General features: G+C 45.9%; 1 protein-coding gene and 1 long non-coding RNA gene across 3 annotated transcripts in view; one reads left to right on the forward strand and one right to left on the reverse strand.

The window, feature by feature from the left end:
* Positions 1 to 8411, reverse strand: LOC125644822 (uncharacterized). Its single transcript, XR_007359133.2, has 3 exons — positions 7334 to 8411; positions 4699 to 4857; positions 1 to 650 (listed from the first exon to the last, which is right to left on the reverse strand). It is a non-coding gene; the product is annotated as an uncharacterized LOC125644822 (long non-coding RNA).
* ADPRH (ADP-ribosylarginine hydrolase) overlaps positions 8278 to 14825 on the forward strand; it is a 24936-nt gene continuing 18388 nt past the window's right edge. Inside the window, exons 1-2 of one of the 2 annotated variants that reach the window (XM_075117929.1) lie at positions 8347 to 8430; positions 12164 to 12314. Coding sequence is in view for 1 of the 2 variants with exons in the window: in XM_048869347.2 (XP_048725304.2) it covers positions 8293 to 8430 (138 nt within the window). In the remaining variant the exon portion in view is untranslated. Of the gene's footprint in view, positions 8431 to 12163; positions 12315 to 14825 lie in introns of both variants that reach the window. The other variant, XM_048869347.2, reaches the window with a different exon arrangement.

Raw genomic sequence — 14825 nt, forward strand, 5'->3', positions numbered from 1 at the left:
CAGAATCAGCAGCATTTTACAATGAGCCAATCAAGGAAAAAAACAAAGGAACCCTGTCACTTCACAGCGTCAGAGAAATCAGGGGTGGAATACAGTTGTCTGGTCAAATAGCAGTCAGCCCAGCCCCTGGTCCTCCACCACCAGTGTGGGGCTGTTCTTGTTTGCACTGTTTACTCATTGTCCAGTCTCAATAGAAATGGCTCAAGCTGTGGGAGATTGTCAGTCCTCATCTGGAAAGGAAACATTCCTAATGGTGGGGTCTAACATCCAGCCTACATTTCTTAGTTCTACGCCATTCCTCCTTGTTCTGTGCCCGGACCCTCTCTAACCAGAGGATCTCTAACCACTTCCTCTGCTGCTTGGTGTTTACACCCTTCAGATACTTGCAGATAGCTGGGCCAGCCCCACTTAGCTGTCACATAACCAAACTAGATGTAGTGGGCCAAATCCATGCCTATTTTTACTCCACGGATGTCAACAATGTTCCTCCTTTAACTCTTTTATTCTTTCCTCAGAAGTCCACCCTGGTAATCATCTTTTCTGTTGTGCCTCTCTGGATCCCCCTCAGCTGCTAGAGACCTTTGGGATGGCAGTGCTCACCACTGGCCCTTCCAGGCTGCATCTTTTTACATGGAAGAAAGGAGATTGCCCTGAAAGCAGAAACAAAACTTGGTTAACATTTTGCAACATGTTTTCCCCCCAGTGTAGACAGAATCTAACACAACTGCAGTAGCATGATGTTAAACAACCACTTAACACCCAGTGTAGCCAAGACAGGGTATGTTTAAAACATGTTAACTGATCATGTTTAAGACTTAACATCCTGTTAGTTAACACATTCTCCACCATGATGTTTGTCCCACAGTGTAGACAAGGCCCAAGAGACTCACAAGGTGTGGCCAAGGGGCATGACTTCAGCTCCTTTTCCAAAGGGCAGAAACAACTCCCATTTGTGTGTGTGTTAGGAGGCAGTGTCTTGACTTCTCTCCTCAAACTCAGTGAGACGGAAAGCCCTGAAGAATGCCACAACTACAAAGCATCTTAAACCAAAATGCCATTTTCTTTACATCATTTCATAAAGGGAAGGAGCTTGCTTGACAAATTTCCTCTGTGGCTTGAACCTAAAGTCCATTGAAAGTCAATGGGAGTCTTTTCATTAACTTTGGTGAGCTTTAGATCAGGCCTGGTAGCTGCAGAAGAAGCTTCCCCTATGCACCAACATGCACGTTGTAAACCTAATGGAAAAAGAGAGGAAGGATGTTCTTGTGGTCAAAGGCATCAGACTTGAATTGGGAGATCTGAGTTCAGTTCCTGATCCGTCACACACTTCCTGTGTGACCGCGGGAAAGTGACAACTTCTCAATGCCCCATTTCCCCAGCTGCATATCCTACAATAAGAGAGTTCTCTCCCTGGTTCAATATTTGTAGTCTCCACCGCCACCCCCCCAAGTCATGTTCTGTACCAGCATGGAGGGGAGTTGTGTCTGCTTGAAATCTGTGGGCTTTTTCTTAGATGAACTAGAGAGGGTCCCGAAGTCAGATACCAGATCCAGGTTCATACCTGAATTCATAGCTCAAACTAATTCCTATAAAGAACAGAATCCAACATTTGGGAAAGTTTGGATCCAGATTTCAGACACCCTGCAAGTTCAAGATATTTCAACATACTGATTCAGGGAGGCACATCCTGGAGAGAGGAAGTTTGGGCTCATCTGGAATTTGATCCAAGACTTTCTTCATCAATGTTATTTCAGTAAATACACGCTTTCCTCACTGAGTCACTTCATGTGCAGAGGACATGCAGAGTCTAGGATTATACAGCAATACTTAGCACTTCCACAGAGTCTTTCACCCATGTTGTTCGAAGCATTTTCTAAATATTAATAATTCACTGTTGCCAAGTCTTATGATTTTATCACAAGTCTTGGGATATGTGGTATTTTTTCTTAAAACCCCTGCTCCTGGAGTCAAGTGATTATGAGAGAATCTCAGCTTCTATTTTTTTTTACAAATAATGTAAATTTCTAGCCCTTATGCTTGCAGAGAGAACTTGAAATTGTGACTCATAAAGGCTCCAAAGCCAGAAGGCAAATAAAAAGACCCCTAAATTGGTTATTTTTAAAATCTCAATTTTGAGGCCTAACTCATGATTTTTAAATGCATGAGGCTGGCAACACCACAAGCTTCATAATGTTCTGTAGGGCAGGGTATAAGTATCATCATTCTCATCCCCATTTTAAGAGATGAAGAAAAAGAGGCATAGAGAGCTGAAGTGACATGACCAGAGCGAAGGAATGACAGAACCAGGAATAAAAAGCTAGTTCTGATTCTAAACTAAACTTCTCCAAAACTGCAGAGAAGTGCCTGGTCACACAGGGCTGCCACTCTGTTTCCAGCTGCTAAACTGCACTGAAGGAAGCTAAAATACATTAACACGTCCCTACCATTACTTGTCCTGTGGCTGTAACTGCCACTGAGCTGTTATGTGATTGGGTACAATAGGGCAAATGTCCATGAGACATTCTCTCTGCTAACCTATGGTCCACAATAAGTGAAACTTCAGGGATTCCTGATTTAAACAAAGCTATGACCGATGAAGAGGTGTAATTTGATTTGTAATTCTAGATATTCCCTCTCTCCCTCAGTGTAGTATCAATTAACTTACAGCTCCGCTTGTGCTAGAAATACTTTCATGATGTGTAAAAGGCTAAACAAAATAGTAAATTATATTTAAGAGAAGCCTTTTTTCTAAATAAATAAATAAATAAATAAATAAAAGTCCCCACTCGAGAGCTGCAGTGGGATGAAAAAGGAGCTCTTTCCTTTCAGTAATTGATACATGTGTATTAATAAATACGGACATGGAACAGAAGGGATGCTACCTTTGCTATGGGAAATGATCCTTTTGCTTCTGAGTTGCGAAGCACACAGTGTCAGTACTTCTTGGGATAACACCCCATCTGAGTTGTACTTACATCCAGATTTAAACCTCTCATTTGAAGAAAGTAGCTGTGACTGCTATTCATTAGTATTATTATTATCTACTGGCCACCAAAAGAGGAAGCTACAACCCCTGCCTTACATGTAGGCTGCCAATATAGAGTTGGGGCACCCCCAGAAGTCTTCGCCTATTAAGAAACAAGAAAAAGTGCTATTAAAAGAGCTAGGTGTTATTAACTATTAGTACTGATATTAGCACAAATCAAAATGAATGTGCTGTAAGGCACATGCTGATGGGTGGAAGATCCCTTGGAGGGTCAATTTTTAAATCTTGGGTCAAATTCAGAGGTGATACATAAGGTGGTGAAAATTAGAACCCCAAACGGTCTCTTAAATTCCTTTCCGCTCAGTTAGATCTACTCCATGGCTATCTCAGGGGATCTAAGTAGGTGCTACTTGCATGCTTGAGAGCCAGGAAACGTACAAGTTAAAGTAGCTCCCAACCTACTGTAAACTGCACCTTCTTGCAGCTCTTTAGCACGTAACTGACACTAACTTGGACACTGGTGGAGTTAAAGCAGCTGTAGGTGAGTCTGGGTTTCCTTTCCTCCAGCTGATGCAGCAGCTCAGGTACAGGGTGTGTTTGAAGAGAAAACACCATTTCCTTTTAAGTAACACACCAGCTTGATCACACTGACAGAACTGCTCATCTAAAACTAATGATCATCTAAAAATATTGGCATCAGGCACCAGCACCTCTGTTGCAAAACAGGCAGCTTCTCTTCCCACTGATGCTTCTGGTGGTGGTGACACATACTGTGCCAGATGCCTCTAAAAACCCATCACACAGAGGTGCACAAACAAGCAGCAAATCTTTAAGTGTGCAGTCAACATTAAACCACTGAAGTCCCAGGAGGCAGATGCCTGGCCCCTGTGCTGCATTCTCAGTTACCCTGAAATTCCCCAGGGCCCATGTCCAACCCTGCATTCTTAGTTGCCCCAAAATTCCCCAGGGACTCTGCTCAGACACACTGCTGAATTCTCAATTGCCCTGAAATTCCCCAGGGCTGCTGCCCAAAGCCACCACTGCATTCTCTAAGACAGGTGGGGGATTTTTAAATGTTACATAGGTGCTGATACCATCTCATGTGAATCTAGGTTGTCTTGGCACAAATGACCAATGGATGATGAAAGAGTCTAGTGGCCTTTATTTGTACAATCAGGCAGAACCTCTCAGCCCTGGGTCATGTCCAACCCCATTGCACCTGAACCCTGCCTCGTACCCCTATTTCCCTCCCTCCTTTGCCCATTCACCATCCCCTGGATGATTGAATCATCATCATCGTCGTCTAAGGTAGCTATTTATAGACTAATTATAAAACCTCTTACAGGTGATGATAATGGCACTGGGGCATGGAGCCACAATTTTAAAAAACAAGACAAAGCCAAAATAAGTCCAGAGGCATTGGATGGCTTGCTGGCAACAAGAGACGGAGCCCTCTTCTCCAGGGATACCGGACTCAGCACAGCTCAGCGTCGTGATGGAGAGCACTCATCATATAATGGCTGTTCAGAAATGCTGGCGGCCCAGGGGGTGCTGCAGAAAACCAGAGACTGGAGGGAAAGATGAAGCCTTCAGAGGTAAGCACTGGAGACCAGGCAGGTAGGGTCAGTGGTCTCAGCCCAGGTCACAGTGGATAAGTGTCCCCGCCCCCCCCCAAAAAAAAAAAAAAAAGGCACTGGTGCTAAATGACTCACTGCTCTGTGATCTCAGCAGAGATTCCAACGGAGGAGGGCCTGGAAACTGAACTCTCCCACCCACAGCGCTTCCAGTCAGGGTTGAGAGCTGGTTTCATTGGCCCAGCCTCTTCCATCCAAGGGAGCTTTGTTTCCTGGAGCTTCTAGGCTCTGCAGCAGCTTGGGAGAAGAGAAAGGCATGTCAGAAAAGAAGGCCCCAGAACCACTCCCAAAGGCTGCTCCTGGGCAAGGGCAGGGAAGAACCCTGCAGATGGAACAAGAGACAATATGGTCACGGGGTAGACAGGATTCCCCTAGTTATGCACATTGCCCAAAGATGATCTACTACAAGCTATTTCTTTCCCACCCTTCCCCAACAATATTTTACTGCCATTGCCTTGGAGTCCAGCAGTATTTGTAAACCAAGTTATCACGTACCATGGGTAGAATATCACACCATCTGGTGTGCACAGCGCTTTCTACAGAGTGAGAAAAGGCAGGGACCCTGCTCCAAAGAGCTAAGCAGAGTATGGCAACATAGGTAAGGGAAATAGACAACAGGCACAAGGGGGAAGGAGGAAGGAACATCCAGGAGAGGGTGATGGGATGCATAATACAGTGCACGTGCTAAGATTGATATGTACGGCCCCATTTTAAAAAAACGTTACAGCTGCCAAACTCCTTCAGTCATTGCCATTAATACCCACCTTGAGTGCCGAAATGCCACAGTTTTAAAACATCTCTGTACCAGTACCGATTGCAAGTTCCCTGAATCACTTTACTATCAAGAACCCAGAGTAAATTGTAATTTTATTCCAGCTGCAAGCTCAGTTTCATTTTAAATTGTCCTATTATGTCAGCCTTCCACTGGGAATCCCTGAAGCCAGGTTATCTGCCCACCCATATGGGCACACAACTTCTGCTTTGGGAAGAAATGCTAATCTGTCTCCTGATGAGATGTGTGAAGAGCTGTACCCCAGCTAAAGGATGACCGTGATTACCACTTAGTCTTGTGCTTTAAACACAAGACCGGGAATCAGGAGACCTGCATTCCAATCGCAGTTCTGACCCTGACTCACAGTGTGACTTGGGACAAGTCTAGACAAAGATACAACCATGGCCTCCTCTACACAAAGAAGTGATTGATTATGATGAGTGGTCACTCTAAACTGCAACTGATGCCTGCTGGTACTACCAATGCTGTTGAAGGTAATTTAGGTGATAACATAAGCAAGACAAAGTCATTTATAAAAAGAAAAGGAGTACTTGTGGCACCTTAGAGACTAACCAATTTATTTGAGCATAAGCTTTCGTGAGCTACAGCTCACTTCATCGGATGCATACTGTGGAAAGTATAGAAGATCTTTTTATACACACAAAGCATGAAAAAATGGGTGTTTTGTGTGTATAAAAAGATCTTCTATACTTTCCACAGTATGCTCAAATAAATTGGTTAGTCTCTAAGGTGCCACAAGTACTCCTTTTCTTTTTGCGAATACAGACTAACACGGCTGTTACTCTGAAAGTCATTTATAATATTGTTACAGGAAGCATGATTGACACCTACTGACACCACTAGTCTGACACCATATTTTCCTTAACGGTGTTTTAAACAGTTTTACCCTGTCTACACTAGTAACTAGATCATTTTCACTAGAACTTCAGGGATCAGTGGGACCTGTAGCTGAAACCATGATCAGCAATAGTCTTCATGCTCTTGGTGCCTCAGTTTCTCATTTGCAAAGGAGGGATAATATATACCCAACCCACCCAGGTGTGCGGTTGAAGTGAATTACTTTCCAATAGCCACTCACTATTGGTGCCAATATGTTGTTATTATTTATTATTACAGAAGCACATAAGTGAACCGATCATGGACTAAGACCCCAGTGTGCTGTACAAACAGTGAGCTGTTCAGTTGTACAGGTCAGACTGGTAGCAATTTCTTTGATGTTTTCAAAGGCAGAAGAGAATCATAGAAATGCTGGGCTGGAAGGGCACTTGAGAAGTCATCTAGTCCAGCCCCCTGCACTGAGGCAGGACCAACTAAACCTAGACCATCCCTGACAGCTGTTTGTCCAACCTGTTCTTGACAGGAATTCCCCAGCCTCCCTTGGAAGCCTATTCCAGAATTTAACTATCCTCAGAGTTAGAAATTTTTCCTGATATCTAACCTAAATCTCCCTTGCTGCAAATTAAGCCTTTAACTTCTTGTCTGACCTTCAGTCTCATACCTTTGAAAGCAACTCAGCTACAGAAAAAGGCTAGTTTGTAGAAGTGTCAGTTAGCACCAGTTATAACCGGACTGACCTGGCTTGACATGAAGACACCTGGTAGAACCCAGTCTGTCTTCGCAAGATGGAGAACTGCCTATTAGTGCCCATGTCTGGCTAGGGAATTAGAATGTCAGGGTTGGAAGGGACCTCAGGAGGTCATCTTGTCCAACCCCCTGCTCAAAGCAGGACCAATCCCCAATTTTTGCCCGAGATCCCTAAAGGATTGAACTCACAACCCTGGGTTTAGCAGGCCAATGCTCAAACCACTGAGCTATCCCTCTCCTGTTCTATAGCTCTAGAGGTAGCTATCCTCTGAACAGATTAATCAAAAAGAGGCAGCCCAGGTCTTTCCCCCCTAAGATTACATTCAACGTACAAACCTCATAACTCCTTCCCAGTGGCTGGAGTGGGGGGGTGAGGGGTGAAGAGGATTTGCAAAGGGTCGCAGACCCAGCCAAAGCGGTGTTTTTTTTAATCAAGCTGGGTCACTGAAGGACGCACTTTAATTAAGCACTGTCGTTAGCAAAGCTGCTCTTCCCAGATTCACAGCCCCACCACGTTAATCACTGCTGAAGGCTGCTGTGCGCTGTCTTTTCGTGTAGTATGCATCCGATGAAGTGAGCTGTAGCTCACAAAAGCTTATGCTCAAATAAATTGGTTAGTCTCTAAGGTGCCACAAGTCCTCCTGTTCTTTTTCCGTGTAGTGGAGGCTGTGAAGCTGCCCATCTCAAACCCCGCCTTCAGACTGCAGGTCGGGAAGACGGAAGCACATGGAAGTATTGCAGTTGGGTGCCTTCAGTCTGAGTTTTAAAATCTATGAAGTTAGGGGCACACCACTAGAGGTACTGTCCTCGCGACCTTGGTAACTTTGCCACACGCACCCTTGGTATTACTGCCTGGGCAAGCCCGTTCTACGTGGCGTATAGTGAAGTCATCTGGGCAATCCTGTTCTGTGTGCTGTATATTGAAGTCATCATCAGCGCTCCAGGGAGCCTTCCCCCCTTAACTCAAATTCATCGATTCCTTAATGTTACTAGTGAGCTAGAGCGCACGAGAGCTTAGGCTCCAATAAACGGGTTAGTCTCTAAGGTGCCACAAGTCCTCCTGTTCTTTTCACTAAGAAAATATCCTTCCACCCCGCTGGGAAGTTACAAGTAGCACTGTAAGGAAGAGACTCTCCCCTGAATGGAATATGGCTCAGCCTCCCACAAACCAGTTTACAGAAGATGTCTGGTAATGGTTGCTTTGCTTTAGGCTGCTGTGCGGCATTTTAGGGGCTGCATTTCCAGCCCACACCCTGCAAGCTTCTCTCCTTTCCCTCTGGTAGGCTACGTCGCAGATGAAACAGGGGTCAGCTGCTGCCCTCAGAAGCGGTTGCTGCCAAAAGATTGGCTGCTCCATCTGCAAATCAAATCCACCCCCCGCCGCAGGACGGAAGAGTCCTATTCCGCAAGAGGGCTCGGCTGCAGAACTGCAAGTAATTCCTCCCTTTTAACCACGTTCTTTACAGCGTTTCTTACAACGGGACTGTAAAATGTGGCCGCCGTGTGCCCGTCCCGGCCGTGAGGCGCTCAGCGAGGCAGAACGCCGCTTTCCCCTAGGTAGTTTGTGAACAAGCGACAGAAAGAAACTCAGGCTAGCCGAGGGCAGCTCTCTCTCCTGAAATGCACAGGCCAGGCTCAGAGTGTCTCCTGGCTATCCGCGCCCTGGGCGTGGTGACATTTCGGGTTGGATGAAACTGGGGGGAGGGAGGAAGGAAATAGCACTCCCGCCTTTCACCCAAGGCTGAGCACTTCTTACTTCTTCCAAGCACTTGCAAACATTAACTAACCCCCACCGTTCTCATGATTTGCACGGGCACGTGGCAGTCTACAGCTGCCCCAGCTATTCCACTGCCCGCCCTGCTGGATTCTGGGGCCCTCCTCTCACAAGTCTCCATGGCCAGGGGCCCCCCCTCGCTGCCTCAGGGCTGTTGCAGTTACCTGGGTTGTGCTGTGTCTAATACCTGCACCCTGGCCATCAGCCCCCAGTTTTAAAGGGAGTCCCAGCAGGGGACCCGTCCCCACCTGTCATGCAGTGCCTTTGCAAATCCCACAGCATTGCACATGCCCAGCACTGGCTGATAGTAGCAGGAGTTTCCCCATCCTGCCGGGGTTGCTCCAGTTCAGAGGCGGATTAAGATTTACTGGGGCCCTGGGCACAAAGAACTTTTGGGCCCCCCACACTCTGGGGGCTCAGGGGTGCCAGAATCGGGGAAAAGAGGGAGGCCATCTCCCCCCCCTTTTTTTAAAGAGAGAAGGCTATGCCGGCCCATTTTTTCACATAGGCGTAGTAGCCTCAGGCAGGCACAAAGCAGCGGCTGCATGGGTATAGTTTGGGGAGGTGGGGGTGGTGTTACCCCCCCAAAACTGCAAACCTCAGGCTAGAGGCGACAGGAGGAGCGATGCTGCATGTGGCTGCTGCCTTAGGCACAAAGCCCAGGCGGCAGTGGGGTGACCCAGCAGAGGAGCGACCCAGCAGAGGAGCCTGGGTGGAGTGCAGTGGCTGCTGAAGCCGGAAAAGCTCTCTGCCCAGCTCCTTGCTGCCTGTGACCTTCCCAGGGCTCCCTACTGCCTCCCAGGCCAGGTCAGGGCTCCCCTCCCCACAGAGCATGTCTGTAGGCCCTGGGGAGGGGGCAGGAGGCCGGACCGGAGCCCTGCCCCTGTGTCCCACCAGCAGCGGCATGTCCCACTGGGCTGGGGGCTGCTCTTGGACACTCTGGCCCCCTACTTAGGGCAGATGCAGGTTCCGAGGCTCCCCACAGTGGCCTGAGCTCCCTGGGCAGCTCTTACCACTGCCAGCTCCAGCTTCTGCCCTGGCCAGGGGGTGGGGCCTTGGGGGGGGAAGAGGAGGAGCAGGGGTCAGGGCCACAGTTCTGGTGACCGTGGCCCCCCTCCCACTTCTACCCAGGTTCTGGCACTCCTGCGGGGGCCCCCAAATTGGCCGGGCCCCTGGGCACGTGTTAATCTGCCACTGCCTGTAGATTAGCTACAGCCCAACGTAGCCAAAGATCCCATAGATGATCGTAAAACAAGAGACCCTGTAGAAGAACTTGAAAGGAGCAAAACCAAAGGCTCAGTGGATGAGCAGGCCAACAATGGAGCAGGTCATGAGCAGGCCAACAATGGAGCAGGTCAAAGCAGTCTTCCTGCTGGAATAGGTTTGAAGTTCCCATATGATAAGTCACTTTCACGATTCAGTTTTATCACTGGAGCAATTGCGTATGCTTGTACAGATTGGTCCTTGCCTGCCCGTCAAGTGTGATATGCCAAATGGAGAGTTTCAATTTTTCCATCAAGATGCCATTTTCCCATCTTCATTTTACAGCATGATAAAAGCACTGCATGAAGATTTGCATGTCAAGTAGCTTAGCATGCTCATATCTTTCAGATTACACATACTGTCACATTTGGTGATTGTTTGGTGATACACTGTATTTTCCACTTTATGCATCCGATGAAATGAGCTGTAGCTCACGAAAGCTTATGCTCAAATAAATTGGTTAGTCTCTAAGGTGCCACAAGTACTCCTTTTCTTTTTGCAAATACAGACTAATACGGCTGCTACTCTGAAACCTTTGGGGATACAGAAGCTCAAAAATCAACATGGGTAAAAGGTTTCAATGATTGGAAGAATATGCTCAAGTTAATGGCTGTTCATGGGAGGACCAAACAACATCTGTAGTCACATGTGGCAGCTTTACAGTTTTGACCCTTCACAAGTATCAATACATGTTTTGATAAACTAGCATCTGAAAATATCAGGAAGTTGCAAGAAGTATTAAAAATATTGCATGACAGTCAAAACTTTAGCTAGTTTAGGTCTCCCTTTTCACGCCCACTGTGAAGTGTTGGAGAGCATCTCTTGTGGTATTTAGTTGATTATGAAGCTGCTTGCCTGACATAATACAACTTCTGCCTGACATACCAGTGACACCAAGAGAATAAATACTTGAGCAAGAAAATTACAGATGAACATATAAGTCTTTTTGCCTCAGAAACCAGGAAGCACATATTTACTAGCTGCAAAGAAGTGAAGTTGTTTACTGTCATTGCAGATGCAAACATGTTGATCAAATGGCTTCACTTTTTTAATATTGATCGTATCAAAGGAAAAGTAGATATAAAAGAGCATTTGTGGCAATAAGCGAGGCAGATGCTGCATCCTTGTGTGACAAGTTAACTGAAGTTTTATTTGACAAGTATTGGATCAGACCCTAAATACATGTCTGGACAGGATTCAAAAAGTAACTAGATAAGTTCATGGATGGTAGGTCTATCAATGGCTATTAGCCAGGATGGGCAGGGATGGTGTCCCTAGTCTCTGTTTGCCAGAAGCTGGGAATGGGCGACGGGGATGGATCACGTGATGATTACCTGTTCTGTTCATTCCCTCTGGGGCACCTGGCATTGGCCATTTTTGGAAGTCGGGATACTGGGCTAGATGGACCTTTGGTCTGACCCAGTATGGCCGTTCTTATGTTCTTATGACAGGGATATGTTGGGGCCAGTGTTATGGCTGGACCTCGTGGAGGAATGCAAGCAAAAGAGAGAGAACATCTTTCAGGCAAGGGAGGCAAAGTGTGTGCACCATATATCCATTGCCTAGCACAGGCCTGCACAACCCGTAAAGCGGCGAGGGCCGTATTACTCCAAAGAAAACAGCTGAGGGCCAAAACTCCCTGGCCTTGCCGAACCCTCGCCCCCCACCCCCCAGTGCTGCCCGGCCCCGCGGAAACAAACCCTCCTTCCCCAGCGCTGACCCGCCGAAACAGCTGTGGGCCAAAAAGGAAGGGAGGGGCGGGGGGTAGTGATACTTTATTAAGAATTTTTCAATTAAAGCAAACTTTTTTTAATTTTAGTTTTTTTAATGAATCATGGAAAAATGAAAAACACCTGTTCCGTTGAAAGAAAAGATTTGTACTTTTCATAATTACCTTGCAAATTTAATGAGAGATAGTACATCTCTTTTGGGCAACAAGGTTGTCGTATTTGGGGGTGATATTTGAAGTGGATATTTTCATAATGTCTTCAAATGGTCGTCAGTCAGAGAAGAACGATGCTTGTTTTTATTCATGTGGAATATGTTTGTTCACATATGTAAGTGCTTCCAAAAATGCTGAACGTTTTCAGTGCAACTTCGATAAGATTCTTGTATTTTTCATTGTCCAGACTTTTGTAGAAGTCCCGCAGGCTGCTTTCTCTGTGCTTATTTCGGTAAACCGCCGAACATTGAAGTTCAATAAACTCCAACTGCAAATCTGGTTCCACGGAAAAGGGATCTTCAGTCAGCTTCAACTGGACGTCTTCTTCTTTAGACAAAGTAAGTCTTCTGTCAAATTCTTCAATCAAAAGATTAATGTGCTTTGCATATTTTTCTTCTAACTCGGCATGTTTGTGCTGAGGGATACGCTGTGCACAAGTGGGAAAGTGACACATTTCTCCTTTTGACAGCTGACTTCTGAAAAGTTTCAATTTCATTTTGAAAGCTTTCACTGCTGCACACATTTTAAATATAAGTTGATCTTTTCCCTGAAGTTGAATGTTGAGATCATTCAGGTGTGCTGTAATATCACAAAAAGAAAAAAGAGATCTTGATTCCAGGACTCATTTTCAAGCTCTGGGAATTTTATTGGCCCATTTTCTAGGAATTTTGCTACCTCCTCTTTCAAAGCAATGAAATACTGGAGCACTCTTCCTCTACTCAACCTCCTCACTTCCCGTATGGTAGATTAAGTTGCTGCACTCGGCGTCTACCCCTTCAAGAAAGGCTCGAAATGTTTTAGTCCTCTAGAACGGATGTAGTTTACAATGGAAACTACAACTCACATTACATGCTCAAATTTTAAGACTTTGCTACACAAAACCTGCTGATGTATAATGCAGTGATGTTTGGTTATTTGTCTCCTGATAAATTCTTCAAGAAGAGTAACTGTTCCAACATTTTTTCCGCACATAGCTGGAGCACCATCAGTACAAATGGCCACCAAGTTTGTGAAATCTAATCCCGACTTATCATTCATGCACTTTATCACTTCACTGGAGATTTCTTTTCCGGTTGTGCAACCTATCATGGAGCACATGTTCTTCAGTAATTTCAAAGTTTTTATCAATACCTCTAATAAAAATAAGAAGTTGGGCGCTGTCTTTAAAGTCTTTTCATCCATAGCTAGGGAGTAAAAGCAGAATTTACTGACTCTTTGCTTTAACTGATCACTTAGATTGGTAGAAAAGTCAGCTATTCTTCTCTGTACAGTCATGCGTGCTAGACTGACATTCTCAGATATTCCCCTCTTTTCTGGACGTAACTCAGATACAGCAGTCAACATACACTTTTTTTAAAAACTCGCCTTCTGTGAAGCATGTCCCAGCAGCAGCAATTTCCTTAGAAATTTGGAAGCTTACTTTAGTAACCGTATCATTCTCAGTGCTCACTTTCTTGAAAATTTGCTGTTCTCCACTAAGGTTTTTCACTAAACTGGGTTTGGGTTTCATTTGGGTTCAGTTTGGCGAGATTGGGATGTTTAGTTTCAAAGTGCTGCCGAAGGTTGTATTCTTTTGGAACGGCTAACGTTTCACGACACACAAGGCACAGTATTTTGTCTTTGGAAACAGTACATGAGTATTTATTCGTCCATTCAGTGTTGAAAACTCTGTGCTCTGATTCTCTTTTTCTTTTCACTCATGGTATCCATTATGAAGCTCAAGATTGTATTGAATAAATTCACACACAAGGGAAACACTCACAGTCACACACAAAGAGAAGAGATATCTCATGGTGCATGGCACACTGGAAACCTGTAGAGGGGGAAAGAAACGGCGTGAATAGGGTGACCAGATCACAGCAGTAAAATAGGATCCGTCCCTGCCCCGCTCAGCCCCACCATCACACCCCTCTTCACCCCCTAACCCCCTGCTAGCTTGCTGCGTCCCTCCTAGTCAGTCCCCCACGCACCACTCGCCTCCTTTCACCTCCTCCCCCCCCTGCCAGAAACCTGCATGCCCGCCCCTAGAACCCCTGCCGGCTCACTGCTTGCCTCTTTGCGCCCCCTCACCCCTCCCAAGTATAAAGCCTCATTCAAAGACCCAGGGGTCACTATATTACTGCACACAGCAGTCAATCAATGCAGTTGTAGATAAATCTCTGCATTATGCATTTTTGTATAACTTTTATATGACTTTGTATTGAACCTTGGTAATATGATATAGCAGGCCCCTAAGGTAGTATAATTAAGGTAAAAGAAAAATGTCTTTTTGCTAGAAGTAGAATAAGATCTTCCCCCCACTTTGTAGTCAATTGCCCTGTTGAATGAATGAGGTGTGAATGAGGCAGGGGTGGTAGGCAGGCACCTCCAGACAGCTGCAACCCTTGGAGAGGTGATGGGAGCCAAACCAAGGACAATCAAACTTGTCAAGTGGACTGACTAGAGAAGAGCAGACATACTGATGGCCTCGGGGATTAGAAGCAAGCACCTTCCTTTGGGAACACCCTCTTTGCAGCATTGGGACAACCCCCAGCCCAGAGAAAAGCAGCAAAAAGGACCAACGGACACAGTCCCAGATTTTGAATCTGGGAGATTTGCATAAGAGGGAAGCTGCTATAAAAGTGAGGTGTCTTGCAGAGAACCCTGGGTTTCGTCTTGTCAACATCGGAGCACCGATCCGGATCGGCAGAAGCCCGGCTCCACCCCTCCCCCATCTAACTCACCTGGCCAGTGAAATTAAGGGGAGCAGCTCGTTGGTAACAACAGCACGATGGAGTGTGTGTGTGTATGTGAGTGCAGGAGCGTGATATACATCCTATGCATATGATAGTGCTGGTTATTACATGTAA

This window comes from Caretta caretta, chromosome 1, assembly GCF_965140235.1.
Source record: "Caretta caretta isolate rCarCar2 chromosome 1, rCarCar1.hap1, whole genome shotgun sequence".
In the NCBI taxonomy this organism is placed as follows: Eukaryota; Metazoa; Chordata; order Testudines; family Cheloniidae; genus Caretta; species Caretta caretta.